At 45.4% G+C, this 17,434-nt stretch overlaps 1 protein-coding gene across 1 annotated transcript in view; it reads right to left on the bottom strand.

Annotated features, from left to right (window-relative positions):
• Nucleotides 1-1,336: 1,336 nt before the first annotated feature.
• The window catches only part of agbl2 (AGBL carboxypeptidase 2), an 85,066-nt gene continuing 68,968 nt past the window's right edge, over nucleotides 1,337-17,434 (bottom strand). The window contains exon 11 of the mRNA XM_041196670.1: nucleotides 1,337-1,377. Within this exon, the coding sequence (XP_041052604.1) occupies nucleotides 1,368-1,377 (10 nt within the window). The 3' untranslated portion in view covers nucleotides 1,337-1,367. The remainder of the gene's footprint in view (nucleotides 1,378-17,434) is intronic.

The raw sequence follows: 17,434 nt of genomic DNA, 5'->3' as shown, positions 1-17,434 counted from the left end.
GACATTTTTGCATGGTGAGAAACATTCCCCCTTAACAATAGCTGAAATGTAGGCATTTTGAGGATGGTTTGCTGGTGGCTATATTCTGAGTCAGTTTGAGTTTCAAAATGGCATCCTTGATGCATGCACACTTTGATGTGAAGTGCCATCTTGAGAAAGGAGTTAGCACTCGCACACTGAACATCCACCAGAAAGATGCAGAGCAGGGAGTTGTTGATTTGACACCAGTGTTCGTGTTTTGGAGCTCTGTCCTCTCTTAACCTCACACAGCTGTACACAATGATAAGCAGCAAGGAGGATTCCTCTCACCCTCCCTCCAATCCCATTTAAAGGAGTCATCAAAATACAGATTAGCATGGCAGGTGCTGCAGGAGTTTTTGTTGACTTCAGGACTTTTGTAGAGACCAGTTGCTCCCAGGTGTATGAGTAGACCTTCCTCTGAGAATTGAGCATGACTGGGAGAATGAACAGAGGCCAAAGAGAGTAGGGCATACTGCTGGAAGAGGGAGGAGGAGGAGGTAAATGGCTCTCAGCCATTTAAGGAGCAATTCACTTACCTGAACCTCAGGATGATCAGTGTGAGAGACATCTACACTTCCTAAGGAGGTTCTCAGTGAAATCTGCTGACTGTAGCAGCCACAGCTGCAACCTCAGGCCAGGATTAGGAATACATTTGAGGCTCTGGAAGTGAGCATGGTGATGAACTTTTTTACATCTCCCAGCTCACAGTTTGTAGCTGCATAAGGGAGATCACTGGGGCTCTCCATCCACAGAGAGACAGCTGCTTTCACTCCTGCCAGAGCAAACCCAGCAGCTCAAGCACAAGATGTTGTCAGGAGTGCTGGCTTCTCCATGATGCAAGATGCCATTGAATGCATGCATATGTTTTGCATTAGCTGCATGTCAACTCTGCCATGTACCTGAATTGCAAGGTGTGACCATACACAGAAAAACATGCAGGTCAGTCACTGTGTCCTGGTAGCAGTCATGATGTGGCAGCTCTCTGTGCCAGCTGTATTTGTACCAACATGACAAACCAAAAGGTGGCAGCCTTCCCAATACACCACACATTTCATCGTGTACACCCAGCAGCTTTCTTCTATAGGCTGGTACATCAAAGTCCTCATCTGTGTCCTCTGCACCAGTGTGTCAAAGTGTCCTCCGGAGAGTCTCACTTGCCTTGTCCTTGCCTCGGTTCATCGCATTTGTGCCCAGGGTCTCATTATATGCAGATCCCACCTCTGTGCTATACTTAAAATATGTACAGTGTCATTATCGGAGCTGTTGGCTGGCAGTCCAAAATGAGGTGATGGAATGTCATTCTCATCGCTTTCCTCTTGGTCTTCTTCAACTGCCTGACCATGTTGTCATTCTTGGCTTTGAAAGGAAAAAGAGACAGGTTGTTATGAGCGGAGTGAGGTGGGGGGAGTAAGAGGTGCATGCTTACATGATCTGCAGCTTGTATATCAGAAGCGAGTGTGGGATGAGGGGCAGTGAGATATGAGGAAGAGGATTAAGTACAAAGACACCATCATCTTCAATGGTTTCATCCCCACCGCTGAGCACCATAATGGCTGGCACACTTTTCTGCATAGTGGTTAGAAAATGTTTAAAGTGAGCCTGCACCTCTTAAAGGGGAGCTGTTCAGATCATTCTGAATATTGTGCTGTCTAACAATAAACAGCAGTTTACCATGGGGAGAGTGAGCTTCCAGATTCTCAGATGCTGCACTGAAGGTTTGGTGAAGGAGGTGGAAAGGACGAGAGTTCTCCGGTATCCACGAGGGGTAAAGGTACATTGGGACTTGCCCCTCCCAGTTAGTTGCTGCTGTCTCTGGTCATGTGCCAGCTTTTGCTGCAAGCAATCATGCCTGTCATGCATGGTGATGTTGATGAGGTCGTTGTGGGTCAATAAGTGGAAGTACGTGAACGATGTGAGATGAGGCTATGAGACTTCCAACAGTGCTCAGTGTGTCATGATCCCCATTTTGAGAATACTCTCCAATACTGACCAAGCCAGATACTTGTTAGGATCTGGCTTGATAGACCATAATCATTTCAAGAATAGAATGTGCAGAAGAACCAAGGGTAAGGAAATAAGTGGCAGGACTCCAAGATTAAATTGAAACACCAAAGAAATTATTACTGTACAAACTTGAGCAAAACAAACACAAGCAATAGCGATTAAACAGTGCACTGAGCAAATAAGATAATTATTCTCAACACTATGAGCTTCTACTTAAACTTAATCCAATAGACATAGTGCCCAGCTTAACCTTTTAACTGTGTCTTTCACCCTGATAGGCTTTTACTCATACACTGGGAGATCGTTCCTGATTCCGCTGGGTCTGGCTGCATGGGTCACAGCTCAGGTCTGTGGAATATCCACATCATACGACCTCCTGGTCCAAGTAACGGTATCACTGATGGTCACACGCTATGACCCACCAGACACACATAGACACTCCCTTGGCGTCTATTCTGCAGCTGGACTTCTCCCTTTATAGAGCAAACTGATCCTACCCAATTCTCTAGAACTCCCTCTTTTCCTCTTTAAACATACAGAACTGAGTTCTCTGGTTAAACGCAATGGACTGGATGTCTGCATCCTACAGGTCAGTTTCCTTTACACTTACATATTTTCTAAAAACAAACAAAACCCTCCAGCTTTCCTTTTAGAGCACAGCTCCACCCTAAGCAATTTTCTCCATGGCAACCTCAATGCTTTCCTGCTTCTAAAAGCCTCACAGCTGGGTCAAAGTTCAAGCATGGCTTGTAAACACACACAGACACACTAAACCAAACTGAAAGTAACCAATCCCCCATTCACCTTAAACTGAAACCAAAACTCTACATTCTTTACCCTTAAAATTACCCACAATAGAGACGGTTGTAACAAGTGTGTGAGGGTGAGATGAATCTTTTTAGAGATTGTTGGTAGATGAGTGTTGGGGTTGTGGTGAAACTCATGGTGCAGTTGGTAGAATACAGCACTTAAAGATGCATTCACTGACCTTGGACATTCTTGTCAGATCATTAAATTTCTTTCTGCACTGCATTAGGAGGAGATGGTGGTGTAGTGGTAATGTCACTGGACTAGTAACCCAGAGGCCCAAGAATATGCTCTGGCAACACAAGTCCAAATCCTGCCATGGCAGTGGGTGGAATTTAAATTCAATTAATAAATCTGGAATTTAGAAAGCGACCATGAAACTATCATCAAATTATTGTAAAATAACACTAATGTCCTTTAGGGAAGGAGAGCTGTCATTCATACCTGGTCTGGCCTGCATGGGACTCCAGATCCACAACCATATGGTTGACTCTTAACTGCCCTCTGCAATGGCCTAGCAAACCACTCAGTGCAAGGGCAATCTAGATCTACTCTCTCCCATGTTTACTGTTACACAACTTAATATTCAGAATGATCTCAGCACCTCCAACAGACATTGCACCTCCCCTTTAAGAGGGCAAGTTACCTTTAAGTAATTTGAGCTAGTAGTGATATTGGTGCCCCTGTTAATGTGTGTAGTGAACGAACAGTCTGGTTAGTGCTGATTACACACAGATATAATGAGGAGGCAGTTATTATACACTATCCTACACAGCTGCAAAAGGAGGCTGCAGTCTCCACACAGGCGGAGTGTTGCAGCTTTCCTTAGTCCCCCTCAGGTAGAGATAGCAGAGCCCACCAGTGTGTGTGTGTGTGTGTACATGTCAGAGCACAGAATCAGGCTTCCCTGTGCCAGCTCCTGCAGTCCAATACAAAAACAGAATTACCTGGAAAAACTCAGCAGGTCTGGCAGCATCTTCTCCGCCGATGCTGCCAGACCTGCTGAGTTTTTCCAGGTAATTCTGTTTTTGTTTTGGATTTCCAGCATCCACAGTTTTTTTGTTTTTTTTCCCTGCAGTCCAATACTCTGCTATCATTCACTCCTACATGGTGAATAGAGACCTGGGTGAGGTGTCCACGTACAAGGCCCATCAAACTGCCAATCGTTGTTTGAATTAACAGTGCCCAGTGCAGTGCAGCACTCCAGCCACTTGGCCATTTGGAACATGTATTGATGGGAGGCTGCCTTTCAAAAAATAAAACAAGATCATCCTGGTATTCTTGCCTGGTAAACCCCCTCATCTTGCTGCCCCACCTCAGCCCTCCCCCCACTCCTGGCCCTCACCCAATGCTGTGAAAGAACCCAGTGCTGCAAAAGGAGGCAGCAGTCCTTTCATAGCTACTGGTACCTGACAGCCCAGCCTTGACACTCCTGATACAACACCAGCCACGTTCCTGGAGCATCAGATAATTATGTTAATGAACTAACAACAGATTATTCAGAGGGGGCAATCCTTAAGTGAGCAGGTTCATGGAGTGTCTGCATAGGGTAAACACTGGTGCTGGGGAGGGGGCTGTATTATTGATCCCACGGACATATAATATCCACAGTCTGCCCAAAATTGAACTGAACAGCTCACTCTCAGATACCAAGCTAAAGTAGCTGGGTTTTCGCTAATACCAATAGGTACCAGGATAGAAAGCCAGTAACATCGCACATCACACGCAGGGTTGTTATATTGGGTATTGCTGAAAAGAGAGACACGGCATCAAAACTTTTTATCTTGCACTCCTCAGGACAGATGCAAGAACGCCAAATTTCAAAGGGAGAGGGGGCAATAATTTATACTGCATTAGAAAAGGGTGCAGATTGATTAGGAAGTTGCGTCTGATTGGTTGAGGCATTGCCATGGGAGAATGCACCAGAGAACTATTGTCTTACACTTTTGTTTAATTCAAGAAAGATGCAGTGCCTGGACATGTTCCTTTTGCCTGCAGAGGACAGGTTCCTGAATATGAATATACGTAACTTCTTGCAAGCATAAGTGAGCCACATTGCAAACTCAACTCAAAACCTTCAATTGGTTATTAGTTTATTTTTTGGGATTGTTCAGCAAGGGCTGTTCAATCGCGGAATCACACCTAACATTAGACATTATGTTCTGAGCTGTTCACACTCATGAATGGACCTAAAGCTCCCACTTTTGGACCTGAAAAGTGCCCAGTCTACCTCAAATTGCCCTGGAAGGGTTAGGTATCTCAAAAAAATGTGCAACAGATAAAGCTAGTTGTTCCATGCTGCTACTGTGGAATAGCACCACAAGTGGTGTTTACCACTAGCAGGGTGCTGCCGTCAAACCAAAAAGACATTCTACCACGCAATGAGTAATGTGGCATATGAATATCAGTGCCGGTGTGATTCCAGGTACATATGCTGTACATCCCAATGATTGGTGGATCATACCAAACAGCACATCCCTTCAGCTGTTTGCAACTGACAAAGTGCTGACTGCCCTCAACCAGCCTGTGCTTGCAAAACTCAAGTTCTGTACTACCAAGGGACTATATTGTTATATTATTCCAAAATGATTTAGAAACTATTTTATCATGCCTAGTATACATGTCCATCCAGAGTGCCAATCACTCTCCACTGAATGACAGTCAATTTACCAATGCAGCAACATATCTTTCCGTAGCTCATAGTGACATCTAGGAAAATACGCTCAATGTAATTTCCAGTATTTGTGTAAAAAGTGTGACTATTTCAAAGTTCTGAGAACCACAAAGAATAACATGGTGGCAGTAGGTATTTGTGAGTAAAATCCAAGCATTATAAATGAAATAAATGCTGTATTAGATTGAGAAAAATCAGCCTGAATTAGTGCTAGAGAAAGAAAAATACTGAGTGATGGTGCAAAAATGAATTGGCGGGACTGTAGCAATCCTTTTCTCCAGCTCATGCTGAATTGGGAAGCTGATGGTGTCATAGAGGTATTTGAAAAGTTGAAACAAAAGTGCAGATTGACCAAAATGATTTCCAAAGTTCACTAGTGAAGAGGAGTGGGTCAGCTACATCCTTTCTATGGGCAGGAGAGAAAGGGTTAAATTGGTTTAGAAGCTGGGACTGAATGAGGATGACAATAAAAACACAGACATAATTTGAGAAATTAAGCGCATATCTGCAGCCAACCTCAAATCATTGAATCCACTAATATGAATTTCAGAGCCTGAGGCAGGAATCAGATGAGTCTGTTGACAATTTCCTAATGAGACTGTGAAATATAGCCAGCAAGTGTAAATTCAAGGCAACAGATGAAGGGTTGGTGGATCAGATCATTTGGGGCCCTGAACACCCTGATGTACAAAAGGCTCTGATTGGAAAAGACAAGCTCACAATGTTGCAGGCTGTGGACACTGCAAAGCACATGAAGCCGCAAGTAGGCAGATGAAGGCACTGACTACCCAAGGGGGAGAAGGTGATGTAGCAGTAATGTCACTGGAATAGTAATCCAGACACTGAGGCTAATGGTCTGGCGACATGGGCTCAAATTCCACCACAGCAGTTGATGGAATTTAAATTCAACTAATTAATAAATCTGGAATTAAAAGCTAGTCTCAGTAAAATAGTGGATGCATTGGTGGTCATCTTCCAAGATTCTATAGACTCTGGAACAGTTCCTACAGTTTGGAGGGTAGCTAATGTAACCCCACTATTTAAAAAGGGAGGCAGAGAGAAAACTGGGAATTATAGACCAGTCAGCCTGACGTCGGTAGTGGAAAAATTTCTAGAGTCCATTATAAAAGATTTAATAGCTGAGCACTTGAAAAACAGTGGCAGAATCGGACAGAGTCAGCATGGATTTACAAAAGGGAAATCATGCTTGACAAATCTACTGGAATTTTTTGAGAATGTAACGAGTAGAGTTGATGAGGGGAAGCCAGTGGATGTAGTTTATTTGGACTTTCAGAAGGCTTTCGACAAAGTCCCACATAAAAGATTAGCGTTTAAAATTAAAACACATGGGATTGGGGGTAGTGTATTGAGTTGGATAGAAAACTGGTTGGCAGTCAGGAAACAAAGAGTAGGAATAAACAGGTCTTTTTCCGAATGGCAGGCAGTGATTGGTGGGGTACCGCAGGGATTGGTGTTGGGACCCAAGCTATTCACAATATATATTAATGATCATGATGAGGGAATTAAATGTAATATCTCCAAATTTGCAAATGACACAAAGTTGGGTGGGAGAGTGAGCTTTGAGGAAGGTGCAGAGACGTTTCAGTGTGATTTGGACAAGCTGAGTGAGTGGGCAAATGCATGGCAAATGCAATATAATGTGGATAAATGAGAGGCTAACCACTTTGGTAGCAAAAATAGGAAGGCAGATTATTATCTGAATGGGTATAAATTGAGAGAGGGGAATGTGCAACGAGACCCAGGTGTCTTCATACACCAGTTGTTGAAGATAAGCATGCAGGTGCAGCAGGCGGTAAGAAAGCAAATGGTATGTTGGCCTTCATTGCCAGAGGATTTGAGTACAGGAACAGGGATGTGTTGCTGCAATTATACAGGACCTTGGTGAGACCACACTTGGAATATTGTGTGCAGTTTTGGTCTCCTTATCTGAGGAAGGATGTTCTTGCTCTAGAGGGAGTGCAGCGAAGGTTTACCAGACTGATCCCTGGGATGGCGGGACTGACATATGAGGAGAGATTGAGTTGGTTAAGATTATATTCGCTGGAGTTCAGAAGAATGAGGGGGGTTCTCATAGAAACCTATAAAATTCTAACAGGACTAGACAGGGTAGATACAGGAAGGATGTTCCTGATGGTGGGGGAGTCCAGAACCAGGGGTCACAGTCTGATGATATGGGGTAGACCATTTAGGACTGAGATGAGGAGAAATTTCTTTGCCCAGAGAGAGGTAAGCCTGTGGAATTCGCTACCACAGAAAGTAGTTGAGGCCAAAACATCGTATGTTTTCAAGAAGGAGTTAGATATAGCTCTTGGGGCGAAAGGGATCAAAGGATATGGGGAGAAAGCGGGAGCAGGATATTGAGCTGGATGATCAGCCATGATCATAATGAGTGGTGGAGCAGGCTCGAAGGGCCGAATGGCATACTCCTGCTCCTAGTTTCTACGTATATGTGAAACTATCATCGATTGTCATAAAAATCCGTCTCATTCACTGATGCCCTTTCGGGAAGGAAACCTGCCATCCTTACCCGGTCTGGCCCACGTCACGTGACAAAAATGTGGTTGACTCTTAACTGTACCCTTAAATGGCCAAACAGGGCAATTAGGGATAAGCAAAAAATGCCGGCCTTGCCAGCGATGACCACATCTGGAAAAGCATAAACAAAAAGAAAAGTAGTAAAACAGCAATGAAAGAACACACACCACGCAGAGAGGAAGGTGTGCAGGAACTGTGGATGAGCACATGAGTTCACAGACAGAAGGAAAAGTCCTGTATATGGATCAAACTCTAGAGCTTGTGGAAAGTCCAATCACTGGGGAAAGGTGTGCAGAACAAGGAAGGAAAATGATAAAGTAGTTACCAGAGACAGAGTAACAGGGTGAATGAGAAAGAAAAGAAATCAAAACACCCAGAGCCTGGAAGTTGACGATGAGTTTGAGAACAGAATAGAGACAGGACCCATACAACTGCATGGAATGGGCTGGATGTGAGAATTCCCAGAGGACAGAAATTCACACAAACCATTCGGAACAGGAAGAGGGAGAGAGATAACCAGAAATCTGAAACTGAAGCACAGATTAACAGTGACCCGCTCAGAAGATCTTTCCTGAAAATGTGAATGAAAATGGTTACCCACAGAGAGATGCTCTGAGACCGAGCAAGGTCAGGCTGATGGCAGACAGCGGAGCTGAGATTCAACAGCTCGCAACAACCCAAATCTGAGGAAAACACAAAGGAAAAGATGTTAACTGTACATTCTACTTCACTGAAACAGTTGAGCAGTTACAAAGAGCTGAAGCTGGTCTCAGATGAGTGACACTGTGGGCTGAAGGTAGTACACCCACTGAAAAGCACCCTCCAATCAGAAGAAGGGAAGACCTGGTCCAGATGTATCCAGAGTGTTTTCTTGAGATGATTGGATGTTTTGAAGCATCACATCACCATTGGTCCAGAGAAAAAACCCGTGATTCATCCCCACATAAAATACCAACAGAGCTGAAAGAAAAGGATGAAAGAGAGGTCCAAGGAATGAAAGGAAATTAATTGCCAGAGTCACAGAGCCTACCGAATGGCTCCTTGGCTCGATCCAGTAAATTCCATTGTGGTGAGAGAGAAGGCAAATTGTCAACTACAAATTTGACTGGATCCCAAAGATCTTAATCAATCCATAAAAAGGGATCACTACCTCATTCCAACACTGAAGGAGATCACACCAGCACTGCCAGTTTTTGGTCAGCTTAATGCCAGAAATGGCTACTGGAATGTAAAACCTGATGAGAAATTTTTACTGTTGACAACATTCAACACACCTTTTGGACAGTATAAATTTTAGCATCTACCTTTTGGCCTTAAAGTGAGATGGGATATGCTCCAGCAGAAAGTAGATGAGACATACAGGGGATGCTAAGGAGCAGACAACATAGTAGATGATATCCAGGTCGATAGTGTAGGTGTAAAACATCATGACCACCATCTACATGAAGCCATGAAGAGAACAAGGAAAGCTGGGGTCAAGTTAAACACAGACAGGTGCATAGTGAAGGTGACAGAATATCAGTTCTTCAGAATAGTGTATACACCTGACAGAGTCAAGCTGAGTCAGAGCTCTCTCTGAGATTGAATCTCCAAAAGATCTGAGAAGTGTCCTTGGCTTGATCCAATACATTAGTTCTTTCATACTCACATGTCAGAACACACAGCTATGAGGCTGAGATAAGATGTTGAGTACCAATGGTCAGAGTCATGAGAGGAGTTTCAGCAAACTCAAAGAAGTAGTCTGCAAGGAGACAAGTTTATCAGATTATAACAGAGAGAAAGCTTCTCCAAAAGGACTGGGAACAGGCCTGGTAAAGGAGGGAATACCAATAACATTCACATCCAAAGCTCTAACCTTACTTGAAACCAGATATGCCAACAAAGAGAGAGAGCTCTTTGGCAGTCTTGTATGGATGTGAGAAATCTGTTACATATCTCTATGGGCGGAGGTTTTCAGTGGAGAGTGATGATCGTCTACTGGAGCAGATCTACAAAGAAAATCTGTATAAAGCACTAGCAAGACTACAGAGGCTACTCTTGAAACTTCAAACTTCACTCTGAAATATAAGCCAGGAAGAGAAATGGTGCTAGCAGATACCCTCCTCTAACGCAGTCTCTCAGGATCGAGGGTGATTTGTTTCCACTTGATTCGATGGGTTCAGAGGTGGCTGATAAGTCTAACGTGTGACCTGCAGACTCTGCCCCAATTGGTTTGGGTAGAGGTGGTGTTTGGAGGTGAGTGCACTCTCTCTGACATGTCAACTTCACCTCTGCCTGTTCCCAATGTAGTCTTTTTTTCCAAACCTTTCCAAATGAGCCTTCTCCATGTTGGTTGGTCACAAGGCAGAAACATAGGAAATAGAGCAGGAGTAGACCATTCAGCTCATCGAGCCTTTTCCACCATTCAACCTCAACACCACTCTCCCACACTATCCCCATATCCCTTGATGTCATTGGTATCTAGAAATCTATCGATTTCTGTCCTAAACATTCTCAATAATTGAACCTCCACAGCCCTCTCTGGGGTAGAGAATTCCAAAGATTTCCCATCCTCTAAGTGGAGAAATTCCTCCTCATCTCAGTCTGAAATGGCATAATCCTTATTCCAAGACTGTATTCCCTAGTTCTCAACTCATCAGCCAGGGGGAACATCCTATCCACATACGAACAAGGAGCAGGAGAAGGCCATTTGGCTCCTTGAGCCTGCTCCGCCATTTAATAAAGTCATGGTTGATCTGATAACCTGGGGCAGAATTTTCTGCCTGTTGGACAGGCGGAGTGGGAGCAGGCATGGACCAATCACCATCCGCGATTGGGTCCATGCCGCCATTTTATGTGGACGGGCCAATTAAGGCCAATCCAATGTGAATTGCAACTCCTGAGGACAGCGGGATTGGGTGGGCAGCAGTGAGTCTGCAATGAGTGCTGGGCCCAGTGGCGACCTGGCGGCCTGTTTTAAAAAGCTGCTGTAGCCTTTCTAAGCATGCGAACCATGGCCAGTGGAAGAGCTTCCCAGAGCTCTGCTGGTGAGCAGGCCAGGCTGCAGTGTAGGGTGGGGGGGGGGGGGTGCGGGGAGGGGGGCGGGGTGCACTGTACCACTCGTTTTTCTGACAATTGCCTTGCTGCCCTCCTCGAAGGAGGTGGTGAGCTCCCGCGATGTGGTGCGTCACACCTGGGTCCAGTGTCGCAAGCACTTCAATGATCTGTTGCACTCAGGAAGGGTGAGTACCATGTTGGCATTTGTCATTTAACCCAGCAGGTAGGCTTTCCCCCCGGCGCCCGCCGGTGGGAATTAGAACATCGGCTAATGTCCTGGGGCACAGCAGTGAGTGAACTTCACAGTCGCTGGAGGAGCTGGCAGAGACAGAGAGTGCCCATGGTGCCAGCAGTCGGAGGGGACCAGGCACATGCTCAGTTGGTGCCTGATGATGTGCCTCTGGAGTCGTCCATGGCGCGGCAGGGACAGGAAATGCGGCCGGGTGTGCGGGAGCATCCAGTGGAGATACATGAGGCTATGCTTGGCTTGGTGTCCGTGGTGGAGGAGTCTACACGGACAATCGCCGATGCAACGAGCCTCATGGCTGAGCGCCATGCGTCTTCCATGGAGAGAGTGGTGACTCTCGTGGAGAGGCTCCTCCAGGAGACCCATCAGGGCTTCCAGGGGATGCACTCTGACCAGCAAGCCCTCACATCAGCATTGACCTCAGCTGGTCAGTGCCAGTGTGGGAGATGGTCTGGGCACCAAGTTTCCCAGCTCAGTGCCCATTCATCCACAGTGAGCAGGGAGGTCTGAAGCGACCTGACGTCAGTGCAGCAGCTGCCTGTTGTATCTGCGAGCTCCTCTTACAGCGTTCTGGATGAGGGCAGCAGCTCCTCCACCCCTCTGCCAGTGATCGTTGCATCCAATGAGGCTGCGACGACTGGGGAGATGCCAGCTGTGGAACCATAGAACCATAGAAAAGTTATAGCACAGAAGGAGACCATTCGGCCCATCTTGTCCATGCCAGCCCGAGGACACCCAGGTGCCCTTTCTAATCCCACCTTTCTACACCCTGCAGCTTTCAATACTTAAGGTGCAGATCCAGGTACTTTTTAAAAGAGTTTAGAGTTTCTGCCTCTAAAACCAACTTGGGCAGCGAATTCCAGACACCCACTACCCTCCGCATAAAAACGTTCTTCCTCTTGTCCCCCCTTCATCTTCTGCCACTTATCTTGAATCCATGTCCCCTAGTTCTAGAATTTTCCATCAAAGGAAACAATTTTATCCTGTCCACTCTATCTATTCCCCTCATAATTTTGTACACCTCAATTAATTCACCTCTCAGCCTTCTTTGTTCTAAGGAAAATAACCCCAACCTATCCAATCTCTCCTCGTAGCTACACTTTTCTAACCTCCTTGTAAACCTCCTCTGTACTCTCTCCAGAGCTATTACATCCTTCCTGTAATGTGGTGACCAGAACTGCACACAATACTCCAGTTGTGGCCTTACCAGTGTTTTATACAATTCCAACATTATATCCTTACTTTTATATTCTATACCTCTGCCAATGAAGGAGGGCATTTCATATGCCTTCTTTACAACCTTGTCTACTTGAACTGCTGCCTGTGTACTTGTTTGTATACTTCATCTACCCTCTTAGTATATTCCCATTTAGTGTGTAATCCCTGTAACTGTTTGACCTCCCTAAATGTATGACTTCACGCTTCTTTATGTTAAAATCCATCTGCCACTTTACCGCCCACTCCACCAACCCATCTATATCGTTTTGGAGATTATGGCCATCCTCTACACTACTTGGCCAATCTTCGTGTCATCTGCAAACTTCCCAATTGTGCTCCCCACGTTCACCTTCAAATCGTTAATATATAACACAAACAGCAAGGGTCCCAACACCGAGCCCTTCGGAACACTACTTGAGACAACTTTCCATTTGCAAGGGCATCCATTGACCATTTCCCTTTGTTTCCTGTTACAAAGCCAACCTTTTATCCAGCTCGCCACATTACCCTGAATCCCATGGACTTTTACTTTCCTGACCAATCTGCCATGTGGGACCTTGTCAAATACCTTGCTAAAATCCATGTACACAACATCCACTGCACTACCTTCATCAACCCTTCTTGTCAGTTCCTCAAAGAATTCAATCAAATTTGTGAGGCAAGACCTTCCTTTAACAAATCCATGCTGACCATCCCTGACTAGTCCGTGCCTTTCCACATGACAGTTAATCCTATGTCTCAGGATTGATTTTACTAATTTGCTCACTACTGATGTAAGACTAACTGGCCTATAATTGTTTGGCATATCCTTTGATCACTTATTAAACAATGGAACCACTTTTGCATTTCTCCAGTCCTCTGGTACCTCCCCTGTATCTAGTGAAGATTGGAAAATCATCCTCAGAGCATCTGCTATCTCCTCCCTGACTTCCTTCAGCAGCCTCGGAAACAATCCATCTGGCCCCAGTGACTTATCAACTTTCAAGGATTTCAACCCTTCGAGTACTTCCTCTCTCTTTATGATTATTCCGTCCAATATCTTGCAGTGTTCCTCCTGGACTACTATATCTATATCCTCCCTTTCCTTTGTAAACACTGAGACAAATTATTCATTCAAAACCCTTCCCATAGCCTCTGCATCTACACACAAGTTTCCATCTTCATCTCTGATAGGTCCCACTTTTTCCTTAACTAACCTTTCAGCATTAATGTATTGGTAAAACATCTTTGGGTTATCTTTAACTTTACTTGCTAATCTTTTTTCATGCTCTCCCTTTGATTTCCTTATTTCCTTTTTTACTTCGTCCCTGCACTTCCTATATTCGTCTAGGCTATCTGCAGTGCTTAGTTCTTTGTGCTTATCGTATGCTTTCTTTTTCTGTTTGATCTTCCCCTGTATTCCTCTAGACAACCAGGGAGGTCTAGATTTGGCAGTACCACTCTTATTTTTATAGGGACATGTCTACTTTGCACAATTAGGATCTTGCTTTTTAGTGCTTTCCACTGGTTTTCCACTGTTTTATCCTCCAGCAGTGCTGTCCAGTCCACCTCAACCAAGTCCCTTCTCATTTTTGCAAAATTTGCCTTCCCCCAGTTCGAGACTTTTACTCCTGCCTTATCTCTGTTCTTTTCCATGTAATGCCAAATCTAGCTGAATTGTGATCACTGTCCCTAATATGGTTGCCAACTGTCACTTCACCCACTCGCCCTTCTTCATTTCCCAAGACACGGTCTAGAATTGCATCTCCTCTCATTGAGTTTGTCACTAATTGGTTGAAAAAATGTTCCTGGACACACTGCATGAATTTTTCTCCCTCAGTGCCCCTCATATTGTTTGAATCCCAGTTGATATTAGGATAGTTGAAGTCTCCTACTATTATTGCCCTCTTGCAAGCATAAAAGTGCCTACATATTTGTTCTTCTATCTCCCTTTCACTATTTGGGGGTCTGTAGTATACTCCCAGTAGTGTGACTGCCCCTTTTTTATTTCTAAGCTCAAATCCATAAAACCTCAGTTGTTGACCCATTTAGTATATCATCCCTTCTCACAACTGGAATTGATTCTTTAATCAGTAGTGCTACCCCACCCCTCCTTTTTTATCTCCTACTCTAACGTGTCTGAAGACTCTAGAACCAGGGATATTTAGCTGCCAGTTTTGTCCCTCCTTTAGCCAGGTCTCTGTTATAGCAATGACATCCTGTGTCTACCTGTGCCCTTAACTCATCTACCTTGTTTGTAATACTCCTTGCATTGAAGTATAAACAGTTTAACCCCGTCAATTTCCCTTGCTGGACACTTTGTAAACCTTGCTTCTCATGTAACTCTGTCTATCACAGCGTCCCTAGCTAATGTTCTACTTCCATTTTTCTGATCTAAATCTGATCTATCTGATCCTACTGCGGGGATCCCATCCCCCTGCCACATTAGTTTAAATACTCCCCAACAGAACGAGCAAAAGCCCCCGCAAGGACACTGGTCCCAGCTCTGCCTGGTTTGTACAGGTCCCACCTTCCCCAGAACCGGTCCCAGTGCCTCAAGAATCTAAATCCCTCCCGGCTACACCATCTCTCCAGCCACGTGTTCATTTGGTCTATCCTCTTATTCCTGCTCTCGCTAGCATTTGGAACTGGGAGTAACCCTGAGATTACTACATTTGAGGCCCTGCATTTTAATTTATCTCTTAACTTCCCGTATTGAGCTTGTAGGTCCTCATCCCTTAGTTTACCTATGTCGTTGGTACCAATGTGTCCCATGACCACTGGCTGCTTACCTTCCCTCCCCAGAATGTCCTGCAGCTGCTCCGTGACATCCTGGACCCTGGCACCAGGGAGGCAACATACCATCCTTGATTCACATTTGCGGCCACAGAAGCGTCGTTCTGTGCCCCTAACTATTGAATCCCCTATCACCATAGCCCTGCCACTTGTTTTCCTCCCACCCCCCCCGAGCAGCAGAGCCACCCACGGTGCCATGAATTTGGCTGTTGCTGTTTTCCCCTGAGAGGTCACCCCCTCCAACAGTATCCAAAGCGGTATATCTGTTAGAGAGGGGGATGACCACAGGGGACTCCTGCACTACCTTTCTGAGTCTTTTACTGTTCCTGATGGTCACCCATTCCCTTTCTGCCTGTGTAATCTTCACCTGTGGTGTGACCACCTCACTAAACATAACTTGCTCAGCATTGTGGATGCTCCACAATGAGTCTATCCGCAGCTCCAGCTCCGAAATCTGGTTAGCTAGAAGCTGCATTTGGACACACCTTCTGCACACATGATCACTAGGGACACTGGAAGTGTCCCTAATTTCCCACATTCTGCAAGAGGAGCATATCACGGGTCTGAGGTCTCCTGCTATGACTTCCCTCTTGATTAAGCTAGTTACTCCCTTAAAAAATACGTTAGCTCGGGGCCTTATTTATGTTAGCTAGGAACCTTGTTTTCTTGACTAATTATACTTGTACAGTAGTACTCTATACTTTTTTTTAGCTCTTACCTCAGTATTAAGCAATGAATAACTTTAATAGATTGAAAAAAACTCAGCAGGATTTAATCACCAATCAGCTGCTTTTTTAAAAATCCACTTTCAGAAGACCTCACAGGTCTGGTGCATTCCTGAAGATACTGCCTCTCCCTCTCTCTCTGTGGTTTTTTGGTTGAGGAGGCAGGAGGGATGGAAACACTACAGCAATGTAATGTTTGGGGCTATTTCATTCTTTGGCGGTGGGTCCTCCTCGATCCCCTTCTGAGCTGCGGTGACTGCGCTGACTTCTCTCAAAATGCTTCTCAGTCACTTCTCACTACCGCCCTCTGTTGGGTGGAACTGGCAGCTCCCTCCCAGGCATGGCCAGTACAGGCTCCACAGGCCAGACGACATCTGCCAAGGCCATTGAGGCTAACAGGACAGCAGAGTGAGCAGGCTGTCTCAGATGTCACTTCAAACGATGGGTCAGCACCAAGACAGAGCACCTGAAAATGAAAACAAAAGCACTTTAGGCACCCTGCGGGCTTATCAATGGTGCTTTTGTGTTGGCCCGCAATGCGGTCTTTATGAGTTGGTGTGATTTTTAACACTTTTTTCATTTTGTTTTCTTAAGTTCCTTTGGTTGTAATATTAAATTCAGATATGTCACCATGGCTGAAGGTGCCTCTTTTCCTCTGCATGTGGATGGTTTCCAATAATGTTCTGAGTGATTTGTGGGACATTCAGCTTTATTAACAAGGACCTTAGATAATGTTCCTATCCAGGTAGATTTTGCACTTAGCTATCGAGTATGGAGCCTACAGCCCAGGCTTGTCCTGGAGGCCCATCTGTGGTGTGCTCGCTGAAGGTTTGTTGGATTAAAGCATACCGGGTGTCCCTGCCTTCCTAGAGTATGCCCGGGTCAGCGTCTACCCACTCAGCATTTCCCTGTGCGCGCTCATCCTCGGACTCACTACTGGAGTCATCGTGTGCAGTTGCAGCCACTGCGTTTACATCTTCATCATCATCGTCCACAGCATACCCCCCTTTCCAGCGCAAGATTGTGCAGAGTGCAGCATGTAACCACTATCACTGAGACACAATCTGAGGGATACTGGAGAGCGCCCCTGAGTGGTCCAGGCTTCGGAAATGCATCTTGAGAAGACCAATGGCTCTCTCCACCACAGCCCTTGTGGTCCCATGGCTCCTATTGTAGCGCTGCTCAGCTTCTGTTCTTGGATGGCGGAGAGGCGTCATGAGCCACCTTCTGAGGGGATAACCCTTGTCACCCAGCAGCCAACCATCCGGCCAAGCCGGAGCACTGAACAGCCCTGGCACCTGGGAGTGTCTGAGGATGTAGGCATGGTGGGGGCTGCCTGGGTACCTTGCACGCACTTGTAGAATCAGCATC

The sequence above is a fragment of the Carcharodon carcharias genome, chromosome 10 (genome assembly GCF_017639515.1).
Source record: "Carcharodon carcharias isolate sCarCar2 chromosome 10, sCarCar2.pri, whole genome shotgun sequence".
NCBI lineage: Eukaryota > Metazoa > Chordata > Chondrichthyes > Lamniformes > Lamnidae > Carcharodon > Carcharodon carcharias.
This window is presented reverse-complemented; position numbering and strand designations above follow the sequence as displayed.